Here is a 25,889-nt window from a genome sequence, read left to right on the forward strand (position 1 = left end):
TCAAAAAAGTCAAATAATTTTGAAAATTAAACTGTATATACTATATAGATAACACTAACATAAACATTTGGTGAAAATTTCAAGTATTTACAGTGATTAGTTTTTGAATTACAGCCATCATATAAAAAAATTGATTTGGTCGAAAACTGGTTTTGCGTAAAAATTCCCGTTTTTCTGTCATTTTTTTTTTGTTTTTCTCGATTTTTTTGAAAACTTAACAGTCAATACACATAAACCATACCAGTATACACAATAATATCAGTTATCATGCTTTTCGAAATCCAGCTAATTTCATGCGCAAGCATATTTATATTATTTAATAATAACTTATACAGTCAATTTTAAGTGTAAGCCTTATCAAATACAACATTTTGGAGCTTCAACGAAAAATGATCTCTTAGCTCTTCTTCATTTCCATAATATGTTGGATCTGAATTTGTATTAAATACCAACCTGCTGATGCGGGTACACACTACACACACGCCTAAACCAGCTGGATTATGTTACAGTTAAATACAGTTTATATTTTAGTTCATTAGTCATCACTAATAACCCATATTTTGTTTTTAAATCAACACGTTTGAATTGCGGTCTTCGTTCGAGGCCAACAACATTTTTATATCCGCGGCTATGTACAAAATACAACAGCGCGTGTGCTTGTGTCCTTCGACCATATTATAAGCTAAAGCGTTGGTTTCCTCTGCGAGATCGCGGTCGGCGATCTAAATTTGTTCGCGGCGCGAACGCGAACTGACTGATGGTCTCCGAGCATCCGAGCAGTCAAATCGCGTTCGCACCGCGATCGATTTGTTGTTTTGATAATATTTAATAATATGCAACTCATTTATGATTGAACACACGTTGACATCGGTCGTACAGCCTTGCTATTTTATGATTTCAAGTGTATATTAATCTGAGAGTCTACAATGAGGTAACAATATACTAGTTCTAAATGTATCATTTTGGTAAATTTAATTTAATAATTATATTTTAATGAATAAATAACTCGTAAAATAGGAGAAAAACCGAGATACACAGATAGATAGATAAATAGTAATTAGTGTTATAGTAAGGAAATAAGAAATTATATATTATTACCACATTGTTTTACACCAAAGCCAATATTTCAATTTTTTAAAGACACATATACGGACCTTCGTCTGTCAAATGTGCTACCGATAAATAATTAATATTATTTATTATTCATCACTACCTATTAAAATTTATAATAAAACAACTATATTAATTTTTCAAATAATTAAATGGTTATCAATATTTTAATCATGATCCCATGGGTGTATCAATTCGATTTACGTATTTACGTACATTTTTAAATAATTTACGTTAATTAAAAAAAGCATTATTTAAAATATAAAAATTAAAAAAATTGAGATGTGATGATAACGGTTTCCAATTTTCTCCGATTTCGGTTTTGACTTTAATACCGGTATCCAAATTTTTACGGTTTCGGTTTTAGATTACAATACCGGTATATCCAATTTTTTTCGGTTTCGGTTTTTTAACGGTTTATACCGATTTCTGAAACCGGTTTTGAAATCGGTTTCAAGCCCTGCAAAAAAGAAGGTTTTTACATAAATATTTGACATTATTGTTCCCATGGCTAGCATATAGTAAATATAAAGTAGGAGCTTACTGTAAATATTGTGTTGTATTTCATTTTCTGGAGGTGGTGTAGGCCAACAAGTAATTTTCTGCTCTAACTTATACCACCATAATATGAATCATAAATGTTATATTTTATGAATCATATCATTTCTTTTTATAGAAACTTGGAAAATTAGTTAAATATCCTATGGTAAAATATAAAGACGCTTTGAAAGAATTATTATAATTGTAAATGATTAATAGTGTAAATAAAAAAAATATTGTATTTGTATTTTTTGTATTTTTTTGTGAGACTTAGCCCCCCCCCCCCCATACACAATTCCTGGCTACACCACTGCTAACATATGAAAATAATAGTCACACGATATTTGTACGGGCCGGAACGCCAAACGTGTAATAATTATTACCGTCATATTAAGACCGCCATGGTCACCTTTCACCGAAATACTTCTTGTGCTATTACACTAATCACCACACCAACCGAATTTAAGTATATTTACTATTTAGCAATGTATGTAGCAATGTATTAAAATAATATAATAATTAAAGTGACCGTTGCAACTCGCGCACGGTCGAAGCATATATATCTTTATAAGGTACCTAAATAATAAATTGGCGATTCACGTACAATTGTTTAATATTAATTAAAATGGTAGCTCGTGTCCACAATATAATTACGACAAAAAATACAATTTACTTTAAAAAAATAATAATTTACAAGTGTATGCCTATTGTACAAAACAGTATAAACATAAACATTTATGCGCACTGGTGATTTGGCGATTCGTACGATACTATCTGCGATAATATATGTATTTAGAAGCATATTATTATAATATTCAAAATATAACAAAAAAATATAATGATTAAGTCTAAAATAATAATAATAAATGTTATACTCGTCTTGAGCGTGGGTGAGTGAGCGTACTGGGCGACGGCCGACGACTGATATAATAGGTCGATTAATCATAACGAAGTTTTAATGCGATGGAGGGTTGCGGTGGCAATTACCGATATCTCTTTTTTTAATAGTGCATAATAATAAAATATTATAATAAATATATATATAATGTTAATAAATATAATACCTACTAATTTTAAAATACATATAAACAAAAACTTAGTTTTTATTTTTAGGTGGAAACAATATTGTATGATATTATTATAATTAAACATTTGTTTTATACAAAATTAAGACCAATGAAAATAGAATTTAGAATATTTTTCTAATGATTCTATGCATCACACAATATATTGCATGGTATATTACTGTACTCAGTCGAACTTATCATTGGTCTGACAATATTCTTATAATATTATGTCATACAATTTTACTTTGATATACCATGTACCAAAATTAATAACATCTACCAACTTATATAAAATCCAAAACTATAAAAATTTGTAAAATTTTTAAAATTATAACAAAACTAAACATTTTTATGTTTTAATGACTTCAAAATATTCGAATTATGTAAATCATAGCCCATAGGTGTGCGCAGGGCCGTATTAAGGGACAATGTATGGGGGAGCAAACATAAATATGACGCCTCTAATTCAGTATACGCCTTTTTTTACAAGTAAATAACCAAAAAAAAATTTTCTCGCTACGCTCGAACAAACATTAATACTTACAAAACACTTTATGCTTACCTAATAATTAGTCATCTACTCTTCCTATTGTCTTATACTATATATTTAAACACATGAACCAGATACAATTTATACATATTAATACATTATTACATATACTACATGTCTACATATCATTATTAATTTCAAACTCTTGTATCTTGGTATCTGGTATATTCTATACCTAGCTATGAATTATTGTAATGATAAACGACCAAGGAAATAGGTATACTATGTTTAAAATTTTAAATATTATATAACAATAACATTACTTATCCTAAAAATTTACAAAGTTCAAAACTTTTGTGATTTCTTGTATAAATATATAGTATAGATACAAAATATGATAGGAAATTAAAATACACAAATAAATACATCATGTCTTTAAATTATTATTATTATTATTGTTTGCTTTATTTAAAGTTTTTCTTGCGAATTTTTACAGATAAAAATGTTTGAATAATATCAGACCATTCTATATTTCTAAGAATATCATTTTCAATACATAATAGCGTCAAGGAAGAAGTTTTGTCTTGTGAAAGTGTTGATCGTAGGTAATTTTTAATTCTTTTAAGGACAGAAAATGATCGCTCACCACTTGCATTAGAACATGGCATACATGCATATATTCTTAAGACAATTAAAACATTTGGAAAAGTTAATGCCAAAGGGGAGTTGGATAGTTTTTGGAATAAACCGTTTATTGTTAAATCTTTTTTTGAAAATATACAATAATACCTATATATACTAATTTAATTTTAGAAATTATTAAAAAACTTTAAAAAGCGTTCCAATTGAGACCAATTGGCAGTATTATATTTATATAATTAAATAATCAGTTACTTTGTAAAAATACAATTGAAACAATAGTTATAAAATATACACTTACCTTTAACTTAAAATAGTTTTCTAATTTCTCCGTTTTTTTGATCAATTGTTCTTCACGTTCTTTTTTTTCTTTAGATATTCGTCTATATTGGGAACCGATTAACCTTTTACGTTTTATGTTATTAGGCATTTTAAAAATATTTTGATCGTACAGTTTATTAGTATAACATGTGATTAATAAACGTAACAGTACGTCATCACTATTCACTACACTGACTACACTGTCGTCTGTCGAGATCGTCAACTACTCACTACTCTACTCGTCTATCAAGACTATGATATTATTATTATAACGATAAAAGTTTTAACAATATTGAATATTATAATCGAACAACAAGCTACAGATTTGCAGTATTGCAGTAGTAGGTACAATGGTACATGAAATATCGAATGCGGGTAGCTCCGTGTCCCGGCGGTTATAACATGTCTATATATATATATAGTGAATAGTGATTAAAATAAAAATAGTACGATTAATACGTCAAATACTAGGTATTAAGAAAACAAGGTCTAAAAACAGCGTTCTCTCCCAATTAATAAGTACCTAATATTAGATTCCATTACGATATTATATAAATATTCCGACAATTGACATCGTAAATTCTTAAACTAAAATAATTAATATTTATTCTACTAAATATTTTTTTTTTATTATATTACAAACAACATTATCGACTTTTTTTTGCCGCCCTTAAATATTTGGACGCCCCTGCCGCCTGGAGCATCTGCTCCTTTTGCCCCCCCCCCTTGATGCGCCCCTGGGTGTGCGTAGGCTTTTTTTGGGGGGTATGTAGAAGGTTGACAATGGCGCACCCTGAAAGGTATTTTAAGCATGTAAAATTCTGATAATATATATTATACACAATAGACAAATATTGAAATATCTACTGTTTAATAAATTTAAAAAAAATATTGTAGCAAATACCATAAAAAATACAAAAAGTATTTAAGTATGTATTCCGCAAATACTTGGTAGTTGATAACTGATAACTGGATGTTTCAATTTTCCAGAGTCGATTTATGCCTCTTAAAGAGCTTCAGGGTAGCAGCTACATAACCCTGCATACCCCTGTGCATGCCTGTGATATAGATTATTATACAATTTATAGGTTTATCTGAACTATTTTGACATTAAATAATTTGAATTATTTTATATTTTATATTTTACAACAAGTCAACAAACTTATTGTTAATCTAATAATATATTTTTGTAATGGTTACTTATTGATAAAATAATCATATACTTTAATAATATATTCATAACATTTATTATTAGAACATCTAGATTTTAACAATTGAGTACAAAATTCCACTAAATAAAATTTAATATAAAGGGTTTAGCATATAAATAGTCACATTCATTTTAAGTTTATATTATTTGGATGACATTTTATATTTATACGTATTATATAGGTACCTAGGTATTAGGTATACGATTGATATAAATATTACTGTTACAATATTATAGCCTTATGGGTACTATAAATGTACTATTATTATTTTATTTATAAGTTTATTATAATAAAGTTGCTATTTTGTTATTTATATTCAAATATCTATATTTATTTAGATAATTAAACAACTCCCAGTCAATAAGTGCCACTAGTGGGTGGCTTCTTATAATATATTATTATATGCTTATTGTGCACCAATTGTATAGATTGTATATATTATTGTGAAAATAAAAAAAAAAAATATTCAAATATATTGTTTTCAATTCAATTTCCAATTTTATTTTCTACTTTTTTTTTATTTTGTGAATTTACTGAATTATATTTTATTTAAACTGAAGTTGGTAGATTCATCTTGACTTTTTGATTTATTAGGTTTTGTAAACCAGCGGCTAGCTGTATTGTAAAATGTCTTTATTTTCAACGAGCAATCAATACTTATCTAGTCGATAATCAGTTATTGTTTTTTCGAAATTTTTTACAACATAGTTTTGCTCACTTTTTTATAACTAACAATAATATTATATTATAGACCTTCGACCTGATCATACGCCGCCGACACTCATCAGTTATCACTTATCAAGTATAGGTACGAGGTACGACTCGTCCGTCAGTCCATCAGTTTAACGCCGTGATCACAACCGATAGGCTGCGTTCTCCTCTGTCAAATATTTCCGTTGTTCATTTCGTTTACCGATCGGAACATTAAAAATGGATTATCGTTTACTGCTGGTCGTGAGTATATAAATTTTAGACGTGAATACAAGACGTATACATCATATCCATTACGACATTATGCGATCGTCAGATAAAAAAAAATCTTTCCTAAAATAACAAAAATATCGAGGAAGAAAATCATTATGATTTATGAATGTTATAAAATATACCTATTCGGTATATACTCGTATTTATAATTTTTACTTTTGTTCGTATTTTTTGTTATTTAATACTTATATAATTTAGTGTTAATAAATGATAAATATTTTTGCAATTATCACGATTTTTTTAACACTTCCGAAACATTGAATTTAAATGTTTAGGAACCATTGGTTAAAAGTATATTATTATGTTTTCAAATTTAAAGTGTAACAAAAGTATTTATTAAGCGAATATTGGTTACTGTAATACACTAATACTGTATACAGTATACCATTATGTCATTATCACATAATAATATTATATTATATAATATTATTTATTATATAAGACTTTAATTCAATAACTGGTATAAATATTATTATACATAGGTATTTGGATATTAATATGGTGGATTTGCGTATAATTATAATTTACGTTTCATTTAATTTTTCAAATTAATTATCGAATTAACTTTGCTTACTCTAAATTTTATTCATGTCACATTGTAATATACATATTGTACCTACTAAAAAGTACAACCTTCTACCCGCGTTTTAATAATTCAAAGAATTACAAAATGATATTTTCATGTTTCAGTTATAGAACAAGAAAATTGCTGATATCTTATTACTAATATTATTCTAATTGTTATCTATTGTCCAGATGTAAAAAAAAAATGTAATTTAATCAACAATAAGTTAAGATGACTTACGTCAGTAAAACTTTATTTAATAATAATAATAAAAAAAAAAACAAGAAAATTAAATTAAAATATGTCATCATATTATGTCCAATGTCCAAATAAGAAATAACATGTTGCATCTATTAATTTACAATAATCAAATCTTCAAAGTACCTAGCTGTAGCATAAAATACTTTAATATTACGCATTATATTCTACATACAAATCATTAGGTATAGTACAGATTATTGAGGAATAATTTATTGATAGAGAATATCGCAAATAACAATGTTATTTATTGGTATTTGTTTAGTATGTGACTTACCATTATGTTGGATATTCCCTTAGTATTTTTAGTCAAATTAAAAATCATAAAATTATCTTATATTATCTAATTAATATTTAAGTAATACAAATATAAAATAATCCAAGATTAAATATTTTGTTGATGTAAAAGTTAGTAAAAAAAAAAATATCAGTAAATACAATTTATGAATATTGAGTAGGTATACTATCACGTAGATATGTCAAGATTATTCTAAAGGTATCATAAAACAAACTTGTTATAAAAAATTATTGTATTTAAAAAAAAAAATGTTCATCAATACACTATTTGTATATCACTCAATTACAAAAATTATTTTTATAATAAATATTTTTAAAAATGTATCTTCCCTTTTAATAAATCGGTACGGCCGTACGTGTTTGGTACATAATATTATATAGACAATCGTCTTGGTATATCAACTATTAAACTCAATTATGATCGATTAATATGCCACATACTAAACGAATACCTACCTATTTATTTCACTTTACCTCTTAGATAAAATTTTGTACATTTTTTCTTTCTTTCAAGACGTTAATGATCGCAGTGTGCTGTTGCTGCGGATTGCCGAATATCACACGTCCGTACAACATTTTGGTGTTTTTACCAACCGAGACCAAAAGCCATTTTATCGGGTTCAAACCTTTGCTAGAGACGTTAGTGACCAGAGGACACAACGTGACACTAGTCTCACCATTCGGGCTTGGTTCTGGTGGGACGCCATTGCCGAAATACACTCACGTCAAAGTGGAAATCACCGAGAATGTAGCAGGTAGTTGTATTTAAATATTTTTTATGTACTTATAATATATAGTTAAATATATATACAGTGTGTGTTCACGCTAAGAAGTACCACTAAATATTTCAGTTCGATTGCATTGTATTGAAATGGGGTTTTCGCTGAATGGTATAGATACTATTTAAAAATTTAAATACACATGTTTAGATAAATTTCAAATGTTTAACACTTTCTATACGCGCATGCGCGATTCAACTTACTTTTTTTAAATGGTAGGTAACACAAACTTTTTTGACATATTCAGATAGAGAATTTTTTTCTAAAGGATTTCTAATTACAAAATTTGCATATGAAATTCAATATTTACGAGTAATTCGTTTTTGACGTAGGTTTAATTCAATTTAATTAGATATTTTATTTTAGAAGAATGGATGAAAAAAATTATAGCAAATTATGATAAAATAGTGTTTATTTATATCTTATTTGTGTGCAAACAGATATTTTACAATATTAGATACTAATAAGTAACAATAACTTGAATTTAGTTTAAATTTCGTCAAAAACAAATTACTCGTAAATATTACATTTCATCGTGAAATTTCATATGCCAATTTTGAAATTAGAAAAAAACATTTAAATATAAATCATTTAGAAAGAAATACTCTATCCGAGTATGTAAAAAAAGTTGGTGTTACCATTTAAAAAAGTAAGTTGTATCGCGCATCTGCGTATCGAAAGTGTTAAACATTTGAAATTTATCTAAAAATTGTATTTAAGTACTATCTGCCATTCAGCGAAAACCCCATTTCAATACAAGGTAATCGAACTGAAATATTTAGTAGTACTTCTTAGCGTGAACACACTGAACACACTGTATATAAAACTTTGATATATTTATACCTAATTCAGTTAACAAATATTCAATTATCTTGTATTTGTCATCCAGAAGGTATTGTAAATTATAATAATATTAGCTGTAAAACCCAACTGGGAAAAAAGATATAAATATAGAACTACATAGTTTATAGTTTACAGCCATGTAGATGCATCTTGGATTTTATGTAGCTCAGTTCAAGTGCGAATTGGCGTTAGTATGTGTAATTACTTAGATTAAATATTTCGACTTAGTGGGCAACCACGAGTTGCGAATTGGATTTATCACTTACTATATTTTTTTAACGAGTTTTAAATTACTCTTTTGTGATGTGATATTTCTAAATACAATCTCTGAGATTGTTGTAAAATCAATCGAATAGTCTGTTATTGAGTTGATAGGGTAAAATCATACATTTGGTTTAGTTTGTAATCGAGTCCATGTATAATGTATAAACATGATAACTATATGAATGTTTTTTAATCAGTGTCGTCCTGTCCTGATTAGTTAAGGCTCAGAACAGAGTAAAATTGTGGGGCCTAAAATATTACTAACGACAGTTGCCCCTTTATAAATATTAAATAGGTAAGTGTGAAAATACACATAAAAATATAGTATACCCTGTATTTCCAGCAGTAAATAATAATATAATTTATGGAAGAGTAAATTAATTAATAACATATAATCATGTCTAATAGATACTTAGACTTAATATAGCCATATAGGTAATAATATTGATAAAATAATTCAATAAATATAGTATAACACAATATAAAAATGTATTTTTTACCTTCCTATTGACTATTATTTAATTTAGAAAATATGTCAATAATTTCGTTTTATTTTGGATGGTTAGCAATATTTTTTCCTGTAGACATATTTTTTCTATACAACTATTTTACATATTAAAGTTAAGTTGATGACTTTTTCAAGTGGCAGATTGCTTTGAAGAACATTTTTACTTTCTTTTTATCAATAATTTCAGCTTTGATAATTTTAAATTATTAATTTGAAAATTATAATTTTACATTTTAGTCGCTACCTTAATTATAATAATTTTTCACTAATCTACAACCCGATACCTATTTAGGGGAGGTTAAAATACAGTGTATTTAATCAAAAAAAATGACCGCTGGAAAAACTTTCACCTCATTGGTATGTAAAATTTTTATATTTTAATTTTAATTTGAAAAGTGAGAACATTTTTAGGTAGGAACAAAGCATGAATTACTTTTTTACTTTAAATAGAGCTAGAAATATAGGTACTTTGGAAAATAAAAAATATTGTGCATAATTATTTAGCTTCTATAATTATAATTTTCATAATCAGACTTTAATCCGATCTGTGAAAAGTTATCTCATTTTACTATTTTAGATAATAAAAAATTAACGGAATTCTATTATTTTACAAACTTAGCACGTGAGAGGTTTTCTATAAAATTTGTTTTAATATCACAAATGAACAATCCTCTACGCCTATATAATCATTGATTCGTATAAAATTCGATACTTTTATTTGACGTTAACTAATATAGGTAGTCAGAAAAAATTGCAACAGTATAATGCATAAAAGAAATGTTTTATAAATATTTTTTCCGGTGTTCGTCAATTGCGCCGAATTTCGGGTACTGCCTGTATAGTATATACATATATTGTGCCGGTATAAAAAAAGTTATATTAAACAGGTATACGTACCTACATCAATTAGGGCATTAGGCTGGAGAATTTTAACGATCAATGACAAACCGTTTTAGTTAATTATAATTTTTATAATTTTAGTTTATTTATAAATATGGTATAAATAATTAATGTAGTTAAAATTTATCTTTTAATTTACAATTCGTTAATAGTTTAATACGCAATTTGAAATTTCTTGAATTTAGAGTATTTTGATTTCAAAATTTAGTGTCAATATTTACTTTTCTAAAAATATTAAACTACCTATATCCTAGCTATAATAAAAAAAGTATTATAGACGTTAATGTATAATCAAGCTTCAAGCCAGTTTGGAGGAGTTCAATAACAAATACTGTGATCGGAGAATTTTATATATAAGAATAATGAAATGATGATGAATAATATTATAATTATGAAGAGTTTATCGTTAACCAATAGTTATACAGAATGGTAATCAATAATCATTATACTGTAGTCAATAGTCATTCATAACTGTATTATGTATACACTTCAATAAAAATAATCTAAAAATACGTCAGAACCACAGATATATAAAACAACTAGATAGCCGACTCTGTGTCTCATAAGACCTATAAAGCCTGACAGCCATATGCGAACAGGGCAAAATACGATTGATTAATCCATGAAATATTTAATTACTCCATGATTTTTTAAAAACAATGTGCGAAAATTCAAAAAAAAATTCTGAATCAGTCCGATTAAGAGGACGTTCCAGTCGTTGCACGGATATTTGTTTTTTCCGTTTTACAAGTGTGTACATCACAAATTTTACGATCAGCCGATCACGTTTATCACCGTTCGTTAAAAAATTTGAGTGAATTAACTTCTTGTACAATTTAAAGCTATGATTATTCTCTAGGGTATCTTTTAGGCTTTTTATTATATTTTAATTTTAAAGTGAGTAAACTTAATTTAACAAAAACTTGCTTTATAAACTTTAGTATCAATAAATATTATCATAAGCCTCATCAAAAAAACTGTAATGAATTTAATATAAATACTGTGATTGCTATGACTAATGACAGATGTAATTTCACTACTATATTTTATCCAGTCCAAAAATTAAAATATCTAGGCATTACTATAACTGATGCTAACCTGAAATGGCAAAATCATATTATTAATACAACTAGGAAGATCTGATTATTATTCTATAAATTTAAAACTCTTAGCAACATAGTTTCACCCACCACAATGAGAACTACTTGTAATTAATATAAGTATAAATACTAAAATATTATAAAGCATAGGTATAATACACATAATCAACACAACAATAGTTAACAATGAGTAAGTATTTCTTCATTACACTTTTTTGAATACAATTATTTTATTGGTTGGAGAATAATATTAGTTTGGATAATTTATGTATCTTACTGACAGGATTCAAAATATCTGTTTAATACATTTTTCAAAATGATTTTAATCTAAGTCTCACAAATTTTTTAGTTATAAGTGTTATAAGAACTAGTTTATGGGGTCTTTCTAATAAAAATGCATTATCACAATTTAAATCTGAGAAAATTTTGTTGTCTAAAGAATACATGCAAATTATCTTAACACAAGATTAGAGGTATATGTAAAGATTTCAAATTATCAGTTAAAAAAAAAAACATTTTGTCAGCCTCTTGAATTATTTTGAAAACTGAAACGGATGCTGAAATTAATCTACCTTGATTTTTTAGATTTATAAATTTTGAAAAAGATACAGATTTGCAATACCTAGTCATGTTCATTATTTTATGATAAAAGAGCCATTTTACAAGAGTTGCATTCTAAAATCAATTTTCTTATTATATATCCAGCTATATAGTACAATATATTATTTTTAACATCCTGTTCATGGCTTCTTACTTGACTTGAATGTGTATGAATGTTCATAAGTTGCATATTTCTTTGGGCATCCATCTCAAATTCATTCATAATTGTTTCGTCGTTGTCAAGATTACAAATATTGTCTTTATTTGACGCCTTTCTCCATTTAATTTCAAAGAGTGATTTGATTGGATCATCATCGAATGTATTGCAGTTGAAATTGGATTTACATTTTAAAGAATTTTTCATTAATATTTGTTTGATAGCAGTCTTGAACTGTGAAGCATTTGGGTTATTGTTAGACCCAAAACGTTGACGAATACGTCCAAATAGTTCAATATGATCTTGGGAAAATTTGTAGGTCAAAATATAATTAATTTTTTGATTTTGAGAAAATATTTTTGATAGTGAAATTATAGACTTAACTGCAAAAGCAAAACCGAGAATATTTGTTTTTTTATTGGATAAAAATAAAGGTTAGTTTTTAATTTTTAAAGAATACAGATATTCAATTAATGGTACAATAATTTGTTCCAATTGATTAATATTGTTTCTAAAAATTGGAAATTTAAATTTTTTGAAAATTTACTTTTGGAATTAAAAAATCCTATCAATTGTACGACAGTATTTTATTGTTTCAGTTACATTTTCAAAGTTAGGAAATTTAGTTTCTTGTAAGTACTGTAAAGTATCTGCCGTGGATAAGCTTAACGTCTGTACCGCATACTTGACTTTCATTTTATTATTTTGAAAGTTGATATGCATTGCCTAATTTTTTTGCAAGTTTCAATGTTAATTCTTTTTGAACCTTAAAGATATTTTTTATATGGTCCCATTTTACTAAGCCATCATCTGATTCGATTACATAATTGTTGGCCAATGTATTACGTGCCAATTTCAGTATATGACAAGCATCGGGAATGTAGTACACTCTTTATTTTGTTACAGGATGGTCAAACCAGCATTTAATGTCATCATAACTATTCCCTGCCAAACAGCCAAGTAATTTAAGCGTAGAAAAATTAATGTACGCACCATCGCATGTTAAACTGTGTACAGTTAATCCGGCGTTATAAGAGTGAGTCAATGCTGACTTAATTAGTTCTGCTTGGGTTACAGCAGTTAGTTTATTAATGAAAACATACCCTATAGGTAATTTCCAGCGACCATTTATGCTAACCAACATAAAAACTAAAGCTTCACTGGCTACCATATCAGTACCTTCAACTTCCATACTATTACCATGATCTGTATTTCCCATCATTTTTCCAAGGCGCTCATCCTATAAAATTTGTTTTCGAATAGACATTGCATCTAGCTTAAGGCAGCAGTCTTTATCATCAGAATTCAAAGTTTTGATTGCATCGAATACTTCCTTAAAAAATCCTGGTTCTCTATTAATGCTTTATGTCCAATTACTTATTGATTTTGAGCTAGGAAGTTTCATAAATATCCTAAAAGTAATATATGAAGTATTACAAACATGATATTAAATTAACATTTTTTATACTTATTACATAAAAAGCATGTGAAATAATAATGATATTTAATTTATTTGTTTTCTAATTATACAATATGTATATAAGCAAGCAGAAAAAGAACTTTGCAATTTTAAAATTATGATAGATGGTAACATGCATTTCAGGTCATTTTTATAAAGTCCCGCAAAGTGTAGGTTACAGCTAACCAACACTTTATAGAGAGTATTGTAAAAACACTAAAAACCAGCCTTAATATCATAATTTATTTTAAGCGACCCAAATTACCTGCAGTATTTAAGCGCTTTTGGAGAATAATAATTTAGCGTTATAGCAAACTCTTTAATTACTTTACTGTGGCGAAAACTAGTAGCTTTCCTACCTTTATTTAAAAGTTCATATGAAAATAATTCTTTGGATACTCCTTCAAATCTGTCAGTTAATAGTTGTTCAGATTGATTATCAATTAAACCTTTAGAGCTCATTGAAGCAAATAAACCAACAAGATTTTTTATTTTTTTGTCTTTCCGTCTAATTCCTTGTTGTAGTTTTTTAATAGTTTTTTTAAACTCCCAGTATTTGGAGAATCTATTTTGGCTACTTTTTAGTTTTTACATTTAGGTGATGGAGAAAATAATGGTCTTTTAACTTAAAATCTGGCTGAAGTTGTGAGTATATTTTCTGTATCTACTTTCTTTTTTTGTATAGGTGAGTATAGACTTTCACCTAAGACTTCAAACTCTGTTCCTGATATTGGGAATCTGGTAAAATTTGAATATTATCAATAAGCTCAGATTTATTTTCTTTATCTGATTTTTAATCATGGTCTTCAGCCACAAATATATCTGTGTTTTCAGCAGATGTCAAAACTTCTTCAATACTCATTCGAATGACTTTGCACTTAATATTTGGATCAGGAATCATAGATGGAATAGCCGTCTCCTTTAAGTACAATTTATAACTACCTCCTGGTTTTAAGTCATAGTCAGCTGTACAAAGTGTTCACTACAAATACAACTATTTTTAGTAGGGACAAACCCTTTCTGACGTATAGCAGTAATCCACAGTTGATTCCTTTCTGGATTTTTTAATTGAAATCTAAAAAGTGCCAACGATCTTATTATAGTTTTTATATACCTAACTAATACGGAAAATAATTAATAATTAATTTACATAAGATATAACAATGTATAACTTACTAAAAATCTAGGAGGATCACAGATTTATAAAACAGTATTTTTATACACCTGTGGGTATGTTTTATGGCATTAATAATTTAAACTTGTAATTTATATCCACGATTAAAGAAGTAGCAATCATATCATCATACCATATTATCATGTTTCAATCATATTTAAATTATATTTCATGGAATAATATAAAATGTCATGGGTCAATCAATCGTATTTTGCCCTGTTCGCATATGGATGCTAGACTTCAATTGTATTCATTGAGTCGGCTATCTAGTTTTATATATCTGTGGTCAAAACAGGTTCCTACGCTATATAAATAATCTAATAAGGTATGTTATTATTTTTAAAATTTATCTATATGATTAGAATGCCATTATAATATAAATTATAACCACCTTTATGTCGTTCTGTTGCAGCCATGGACTTCCTTGACAGAAACTCGCTGATTAACAGACTTCCGCTTTACATGGTCCAGTTATGGCTGGGTCCGATGATAACTAAGAACGCGGTGGACAAGAAGTCGGTAAGGGACTTCGTCCTCGGTGACCAGTCTACGTTTGATGTGGTGGTGGTTGAGAACTTCTTCCACGAGTGTTTCGTGACGCTTGGCCATAAGTATGGAGTACCTGTGGTGCAGCTGCTGCCGTTTGCCTCCAACCCCAGGGTGTCGCAGTGGCATGGCAACCCGTATGGGTTAGCGTACATGGCTGACTTCGTAGCCGGTTACGTGGCACCGATGACGTTCCCACAGCGTGTGCAGAATGCCGTCGCCGCCTTGTTCAATACGTGGGTTAATAGGTTGCTGTATATGCCTCAACAGCGGGCCATCATGGATGAGCATTTTGCGTACGCAGGCCACGAGGATCGGCCTGACCTTGACATGATGCTCCGGAATGTATCACTTACGTTGGTAAATAGCCATCCTCTGATCGGGCCAGCTGCGCCGTACGTGCCCAGCTATATACAAGTGGCTGGCATGCACATGAAGCCGGCAGGACCACTGCCCATGGTACGTAATACGTAACTTAAACTAGCGGAGCTAAACGTGATTTGCTTATCGTAAATTTATTATGGTACGCATTTTTAAGACGGTGACAACACATGCGAGTATCACGGCTACTAAATATATTTAGTATTTTTTTTTTTTTTCTGAAAGAATTTGTTGTAAAGAAAACATTTATAATACACGTAAATAATAACATTAAGGTTGAATTTTACAATAAATTATCTACTTCCCTTAAGCATATGCTATTTGTGATGGAGGTAGAGAGTTACATTATATAATGATAGACACAAATTTATAGGTACACTATAATGTTAAAATTAAATCTAAGATTGTTACATATAGAAACAAGAAAAAGTATGTGAAATAAATTTAATAATGTTGCATTTTAATCTTTAAACACTTAACCATAAGTTAATTTGCTTTTTTATTCTTGCAATTTTAAGATTCCCAGATGTAGAGTAAATGAGTTTTAAATAAATGCTAATATTAAAACGTCCGGAATTTCATCAATTTTTCCTACCTATTTTAAATGTTATAGGTAATAGGTTCAAAAATTTCGACAATATCCACATGTAATTTGAAAGTAACTTACCTATCTATGCCAACAATTTTTAAATTAAAATTTAACGTCTGTTGACTAAGTTTCTTATTACTTGAAGGAAATATGTATTTTGTTAGTTTTAAAATGTTTTGTATAAAGTACGAATACAACTAGCTACTTACATCTAAATATAACTTTCAATTTCATCAAATTCGATGTGGAAAATTAGGTTTCAAATGTTATGTATTCAATGGCAGACTGGTTCAATAATATATATATAATACATTATACCTTACGCAGTTATACCCTACATACTCAGCCTTAATTACAGGATTTTTCGTAATTATTTTATAGGATCTAAAAATAATTTTGGACTCAGCTAAACACGGAGTGATCTACTTTAGTTTGGGTTCGGTGGTCAAATCATCGAAAATGCCTCGAGAAATTGTATCGTTCTTGTTGTCAGAACTGGCCAAGTTGAAGCAAATGGTTCTATGGAAATGGGAAGATGATCAGCTGCCTGACCTACCGAAAAACGTCATGGTCAAAAAATGGTTCCCGCAAAACGACATTTTGGGTATGCGTACAAATAATTCAGAACATAAATCCACTGCTCCTGAATAACATAAACTAATGTGTATAGGTGAGACAATTGATTATAGAAAGTGATGAGACTCTCTATATCATAAATTAGGTTTTGTGATTTTAGGATGGTTTGTATGATATAGGTACCCATACGTATAAATAGGCTCTTATCAAACTTATTGTTGAGTGTTATATTAAACGACAATATTACACATGATTGAGAATAATTATATTAAATATATGATTATATAATATGAATGAGAATGACTTAGGACTTATAGGAGTCACCCACTGATAACAACTCCTTTAAAAACTATAGTACTTACTACTTATATAGCGATACCTTTGGGAATCGTAATTAGTATCATGATGTGTAATTTTCACCACCGTAAAAAGTAGTCGAAAATAGCAAAGGTAATTTATTTACGGCAAAATAAGAATAAATGATTTGCACCATTTGTGACTAAAGGTAGCCAAAAATAGTGTTTGTAATTAGCACCAACATTAGTATCTATTTGTTAAATTATTTCATCGATATACCTGCCCTCGTTAACGCACTTATGGTGAACAAGATACTTCAGTTACCTACATTGTTACGACAACTTAAGTTAATATTATTATTTATTTTAATATCTATATCTCTCTCTCTCTATATATATATATATATATCCAGCAATATAATTTAAAATAATAAAAATCATAAATATTATTGAACACAGAAAATAGAAAATAGCCAATAGCTTTTCAATATTATATAGAATTAAATTATTAGGTACTGATGAATATAATTGTAAAATAGGTACCAATAGTATACAGAATGTATATGTGCAGTTTGATTAAGCTGAAAGTTAATAAGTTAAATTAACCTAACTTTCAACTTAACTTAAACTTTTTAACTCGGTGTGCCCAGGCTGTTTTTGTTAAAGATGGTATATTCGGATACCTCTGAATATCATTTGTCGTCATATTAAGTTAATAGTTATGTTATTTATCTAAGTTGGAAACGTACCTTTGGCGGTTGGTGTGACTAGAACTAAAATATTAGGGTGGCTGAAGTCTTACAAATAAATTTAGCCAATGTGAGTCATGAGGGGCTTCGTCCTCCCACACCCGCGCCCGGGCGGGCCCCCACCATGGCACCATCAACCGAAATATAATTATTACTTTAAAAAAAAATAAAAAAAAATAAGCATAACATATTATTACCATACTATATTATTCAACAATAATGTACTTGTAAGTTATACATAAATTATTATATAGTCACATAGGTCACTAAATATAATTTACATACTGAGATCTGAGTCATTGTTGAACATAGCCAATTTTTTACCCGCCACATAGCAGATAATGCTTTTTCACAAGTAGCACTACTAATAGGAATTGTATAAGCTATGTACAATAATTTATATAAGTTTGGAAATGTGTTAGATGATACAATTTCAAACATTTCCAAAGGTTATAACATTTGATTCGTCTGTAGTTTTTTTTAAAAAGATTTTTTGCAATCATAATTCTGTTTTTAAATAATATTCCGCATCGATATTCAATAAATTGTATACAAGAATAAATTAGTATTGCCATTCTTTTTTCATTTAAAACCAATTAAATAATTTACTTTATAATGGCTTATAAATGTAAGGCTTTTTTGATAGTCAAACATTAAAAAGCCATCAAAACTATTTGCCAACTTCATGTTTTCTTTTGAAAATCTCTTTTTAACATTTATTAGTAACTATCCGTTTGCACACACACGATTTTTATAGTATGGGTTGCAGCCATAGACATATAAAGAAGTGGACTGATAACAGAGTGAGATGTCCGGGGCAAACGTTGTTAGAAAGAGATAGCATACAACTTAGGTTCAATTTAAATACATTAATAGCAAGAGAGAGAAAGAATAGTAAAATAACAAAGATAACAACATTTTTAGAAAAAGAAAGCATACACCTTAGGTAGGTAGATCCATTTCTATTACACGGGGATAGACCATCTCTTTCTAACAATGTTGGCACTTGGCAACCTACAGCATAGGGTAGAGGACAAGCAGTCCATATATTGATAAGTCTATGGTTGCAGCGGAATACTGGGAGTTGGTATACGTATAGCAGCGGTTCTCAACATTTTTTAGTTCACGGCACACTACGACTATACATCACAAGTTTTCACGGCACACTTAATACAAACGTAATGGAATAAAGTACTGTTTTCAATATTTTTTACCAGCATAATTACAAATATCAAACATTTTTCGCGGCACACCAGTTGAGAACCACTAGTATTTAGTATACTGTACGGAAACCACGGTGAACCACCAAAATTCCACTGCTACATGCCCGCATAACTTATTAGATAACAATATTATTAATATTATTAATTATGTAGGAATTATAAAATAAACTATAATATTTTATATTAATACAATTTATTTTTGAATAATTTTCTACGTCATATTCACATAGGTATTGCATAAGATGTATCTCAATTCTCAGTATATCATGTTTAATTTATTATTAATAAATCTTAAATAATTTAGGGGAAACTAAAATATATTTTATGGGCTAAGCCCCCATATGCCCCTCTAGTTGTGTCAATGCCATTGGCCCAATGATTGAATAGGTAAATATATAAAATAGTAGCAATTAAAAAATGAGATTAATTTGAGAATATTTTGTTTTATAGTACCTGTATTTCAGTTTAATTTGGCTATAGGTACATCGTATATATTATAAAATTGTAACATTAATAAACCAAGATATTTTCTTCCAGGCCATCCTAACTGCCGGCTGTTCATTACGCATGGAGGCATACTTAGCCTGATCGAGGCCATTTACCACGGAGTGCCTATGTTATCTATACCGGTATTCGGCGACCAGACTCACAATTCAATCGAAGCTGAGAGCAGAGGATTCGCTTTGTACGTGTCCTACTTCGAACTGACAGCTGAGATTTTTGGATCAAAACTCCGACAGATTTTGCGAGACCCTAGGTAAGGAACGCTTGTTTATTGCTAAAATTTATAATATTTGTACTTAAATACTTTTGGGACGCATTTGCGATAAATCGTTCAAATCTATTCCGCAGACTGCAGTAGGTATCCGATCATTTTTAGATACTGACATTTGTCATAATCCATGATAATTATTTAATGATCAAGAATCGTTATCTGCAGTGATATTTTTCTTGACAAAAACACTTGTGTGAGTGATCCAAAAATGTTGATCTTAACGATATTTATCCTACTATTTATACACAACTACAAACTGTACGAGATCAAGTGAACAGTTGAATTTAAATAGGTACGCATTTTGTCCTATACAGTAACAGTCAAAGAACTTGTTGATTATTATATGTATAATAGTCGTATACTCGTATAGATGAGATATGATAGCCTATAGGACAGATCTCTCAAGATATAGTGGTATAGATTAGAGGCTAAAACAGTTAGCTTAGTCGTTATAGTAATACAACAAAACGAGTAGTTTTCGCTTATTTTATAGAATGTAAATACCTAGATAGGTACCTAATATAGGGAATTAATTTACTGTTCTGATTTTTTTAGGCTATAATTTTCGCAACTATTACTGTGTTTACTTTTGTTCTTGCTTTTAACCCCTCTAATATTTATAACAACTGACTAATGGTTTCATGGTCACGTGTTATTGTTTCCATGGATACCTTTATCCAGATATGCCAAAGAACAGGTTAGATATACACTATTGTATATATCAGGGATGGGCAACTGGCGGCCCGCGTACCTTTTTTATCTGGTCCGCGCTACATTTTCAAATTACTTCATATAAACATATAAAACCTTATCCTCAAGTATCACATTAAATAATAATTGTAAATATAAATAAATAAAGATAAAAAATAAATGTTAGTAAATTTAAAGGACCTTTTTTTTTTTTTTGCTTTTTCCTATGCACTGCGGCCGGCTAGATTTTAAAGTACTTAAAAGTGGCCCGCTAGTTACTTTGAGTTGCCCATCCCTGGTATACATTATGCCATGACAGAAGTTGTCTGAATCATATAAAAATGATTTATGACATATCTAAGACAGGGTTTCCCACAAACCATATTATCGAAGATTTCACGGAGAGCATAGCTGGTATTATTATTGATTTGGAGTATTTTAAGTCGGTCATTCAATCCATGAAAAACTCCTTTGCAAAGCAATTTGAAGATTTTCGAAAACAAAACATAAGTCGTTGTTCTTAAGATTGCGCTACACCCGTATTTGTTGTGTCTGTCTAACAAACGCGTAACATAGCAAATTTGCGTTCAGCAGTTCACATTTTACTCTGTTAGCTTAAAAAATAGTGAATAGACTTATTATGAAACTTGATGGTAAGAACTTTATTTCTGTTTTGTTAGAAGTATTTTTATGATAATTAAATTTTAAGTGAGTTATGCACGTGTAATAAATTGTAAAATAAAAATTCTCATAACTCACTATAACACTATTCACACTAATTTTTAAGCTAACGGTGTAAAACTTAAACTGCCCAGCGTAAATTTGCTATGTTACGCATTTGTTAGACTGGTACAACAAATACGGGTGTGGCGGCCTCATCACCATTCACAACGGAGACTAGACGAATTATTTTTCCATTGTTTCTATATTTCGACATAATAACATTTCCATTTCCTAGGGACATCAAGTTAGGTAGGCTATCAGAACTTTTAAATTATAATATAATAAATGTATCTAACAATTAAAGAACGATATAATCTATAAGATATTTAACACTGAAAGTATTATGAATTATGATGCTTATATTTCATGGTTCACTGATAGTGAAGGGAATCAATATATTTTATACACTTATATATTATATGTTACGTGCAATGTGTAATACCGGTCAATGTGGTCCTGCACGGGTAATGTGAACCACGATGTTTTTTTTTACCAACTAATAATATTGACCGAATAAACAATAATTAAATATATTCATGTATCATAATAATATCACTATTACAAATATTTTGATGAAATAACAAAAAAAAATATCAAATATTATCATTTTATTTAGGTTAGTCAAACTTATATATGATAGATCATAATAAACCGTTGACTGATTTTATCAAGACAGCTATTAATTTTATCATTCCGATATGGCCATATCCGTATAGAGAATGTATGATTCTTAAATAGGTTACGATAGCAAACAAAAACAAGTTTTAACACGGCGTGTTTAAAAAATTTCGTAGTTTATTGTGAAATTTCATATCATTGGATTTCTTATAAATTACTTAAATTATTTAACAATTATTATTAGGTATTATTATAATTGTTTTAAAATATTCATTATATGATAAGATTTAATTAAAAAAAAAAAAAAAAAAAAATAATAATAATTTTATAAAATTAATAATAGTATTAAACTTTTAAATACTATATACTATTACAAAAAAAAAAAACATCGTGGTTCACATTGCCCGGGCAGGACACATTGACAGAGCAATGTACAAATTGCCCGTAATATATATATATTATTAGATACTTGCATTGGTAAATAATGAGATATAATTATTGAAAATAGTAGGTACACTAAGGTACTTAGTAGGTACTCAGCATCAAATTTAATATTTACCTGTCAAACCTTGAAGTGGTAATCGATCCCTAGATTACGCCCCTTAAATTAATATACACAATACTGTTATTATAATTTATAGTCACATATTATACCTGTATGGCCTATATGGATATGGCCCTATACAACATCTATGACCCCATAATAATAATGAACCATATAGATCCAAATATCTTACCTAATACCTAACCTTTCGTACACAGATATAAAATAGGTACCAAATATGTCTAACATTATGTTGTTAAGTATTATAAAATTAATTTAACAGACAATTTGATGTAGATACGGCGAGGCGGTCGCGAAGGCGTCGTCTATAATGCGTGACAACCCGACGTCCACCATAGACAAGGCCGTCTTTTGGATTGAGTTTGTCGTCCGACACGGAGGAGCACCACACCTGCGCACAGTCGCCAATCAACTCTACTGGTTTCAATACTACATGTTGGACGTGATCGCCGCCACCATGGCCGCGTTGGCTGTAGTTTCATATCTCAATTTTAAGTGTTTATCTTACTTGCTGAAGAAAATCTCTGGCGGCTCCAAACGCTCCGCTTCAAAAGTATCTAAACTCAATAAGAAGAAACAATGAAGATAAATTTTAAACTGTTATCATTGATTATAAATACTATAATATATTATAATATTATATTTAAAATCAATGTTGTTATATATCATGATATTTATGTGGCTGAGCAGCGCCGCGCAGTAGGTAGCAGCGTCTTGTGTTCAAGTTTTTAATGAAATATTATTTTCTATTGACCGTTTATACATTTATATAATATAAGTTTTATTATATTTTATATACATATACATACGTGTTTGAACGAATACAGGTTATTGTAACTCTTCAGTGATTCGTTCAGCTGTTAACCAAAGTGTTAAGTTATTACCTCTTGTTATTGTCCATGTAATTATCATTAAATTTTAATATCGAAAAGTAAAATAAAGTCAGTAAGTTAATATTGCATTATACATCTCAATGTTTTTATTTTTTCTATATGCGTCAGTGGTGTAATTACGAATTTGGTTTTTTTTGGGTATCATGTTTTAAGTAAAATTTATAAGCCTCATACAATAGCCTATGCCACCAAATATAAAATGTTAGCAGTAAAATAAAGAGTGTTTTTTAGGTGTAGGGAAGAATCCTCTTACTTACGCCCCTGATATTATGTGTTGACATATCCATTATATATTATCATAAAATTGATACCTACGTATGCTAATGTAACAACTTGTAGTCTTCCTACCGTAAATTATATACTTTAGTCATTATACCAAGGCTCGAGACTTATAGCATTCGCTTAATATAAAATCTAGCAGAGTGCTATTGAGACTTATGGCATGTTACAATTATTCATGAAATTTAAAAGTGCTTTTTTAACCACTTATTTAGATAATTTTAAGTGCTTTAAGTCCAAACCCTGGTCATCCAGAATCTGTAATTTTTTTTTAAATAAAATGCAGCCCGTGTTAATTTTACAGTCTTTAGGTAGTTTTGTATAAAAAATTTTAAAATAGATTTAGTAGGTAGTTCTTGAGCTATTAAAAACAAGCAAACAATTTTACTTTTTGATAATATGAGTAGGTATACCTAGTCAGTACCAGGTAGATGTAAGATGTAATGTTATGAAAGTTGTATTTAAAAAAACCAATTACGTTGTACTCTAGTGATATGTACTCTAGGTGAATAACTCATTCGTGGACCCCATATCTGTTCGTTTACATTGCATACATATTTTGTTATCAATATTTTACCAAAACAGCAAACAAAACTATAGACATTCATCGTTTTTTAGTTAATCCCTTCACATATTTTATAGGTACAAGCCAAGGTATAAATAAGTTCTTTCTTGGTTCGTTCAAGACCATACCTCTAGATAAAAATATTGCCACCTATTTCTATCCTCTGCTACTTTCTGCCAATGACTCTCCGGCTCCATTGTTTCAGCGTCTCTATTACCGCAATCCTCCCACCTTAACCACGGTCTTCCAAGAGGTCTCCTCCCTACTGGGTTTTCCTCTATTACTCTTCTTATTAATGAGTCATGTTTCCTTTAGGCATGTCTTGCCCAAACTAGCCTTCTTTTTTATCTCTTTCAGTATATCCGGTCGCTGAAAAAGGGATTGCTGTTCATCTTTGTGTAATTTTCTCCATTCATTTGTGAGAACATCAAAGTATGCTCCATAAATTTTCCCGAGTACTTTTCTCTCAAACACTGCCATCCTTTGTTCTTCAGTAAAACATATTTTAATAAGTTAAAATATAAATATAAATAATCTAGTTAAGTAAGATTAATTTTAACTTTCAGACTTAACAGAGTTTTATTGATATCAACTTACCTATAAATATAATAAATAATTATTATATTATTTAGTTATGTAATAATTATTATACTTCAAAAACATTTACTTTTTTATTTCAAACCATATAAATGGCTTTATATATATAAAATTTAATAGTTATCTTATTTATCTGTTTTATTTTTTTCATTAAGAAAAAAAAATAATCCTTAACTGCTTTGGCATTCGATGTAACATTGAATAATGTAGGTAATGTAGATATTAAAAAACACAGATTATAAATTATTTAATTCTAAATCTAATAATAGTTCATAAATCAAAATAATTTTAATGTGCCTATATAAAATAAGTGAGGTAAAATAAAATATATTTATAAGGATATGTAATATTATATAGATATTGAATAAATTCTTATTCATAATGCAATATTTAAGCGCAAAATTTTAGAGATAAGTTTTTCATTTAAAATAGTATCTAATTTCTTAAGAGGAACACATATTTGTTTTGTTGTTTCCGTCTTACAACTGCGTAACATGGCAAATTTACGTTCAGCAGATCAACTTTAATTCCGTTAGTTTAAAAATTAGAGTAAATTGA

At 28.8% G+C, this 25,889-nt stretch overlaps 1 protein-coding gene across 2 annotated transcripts; it reads left to right on the forward strand.

Moving 5' to 3' along the window:
• The first annotated feature begins 803 nt into the window (after positions 1-803).
• LOC107165342 (UDP-glycosyltransferase UGT5-like) lies at positions 804-23,963 on the forward strand. Of its 2 annotated transcripts, none has more exons than XM_015513526.2 (7): positions 804-931; positions 6,130-6,332; positions 7,997-8,240; positions 15,679-16,271; positions 17,164-17,386; positions 20,164-20,383; positions 23,274-23,963. In XM_015513526.2, the coding sequence occupies exons 2-7, from the start codon at positions 6,309-6,311 to the stop codon at positions 23,578-23,580; spliced, it is 1,611 nt and encodes a 536-aa protein (XP_015369012.1). In that variant the 5' UTR covers positions 804-931; positions 6,130-6,308; the 3' UTR covers positions 23,581-23,963. The 2 variants fall into 2 exon arrangements, with proteins under 2 accessions (XP_015369012.1, XP_015369013.1); XM_015513527.2 differs by having other exon boundaries at positions 7,997-8,237.
• The last annotated feature ends 1,926 nt before the right edge of the window (positions 23,964-25,889 follow it).

The sequence above is a fragment of the Diuraphis noxia genome, unplaced genomic scaffold (genome assembly GCF_037042655.1).
Source record: "Diuraphis noxia isolate RWA-SAM2 unplaced genomic scaffold, SU_Dnox_SAM2 contig0003, whole genome shotgun sequence".
Taxonomy (NCBI): domain Eukaryota; kingdom Metazoa; phylum Arthropoda; class Insecta; order Hemiptera; family Aphididae; genus Diuraphis; species Diuraphis noxia.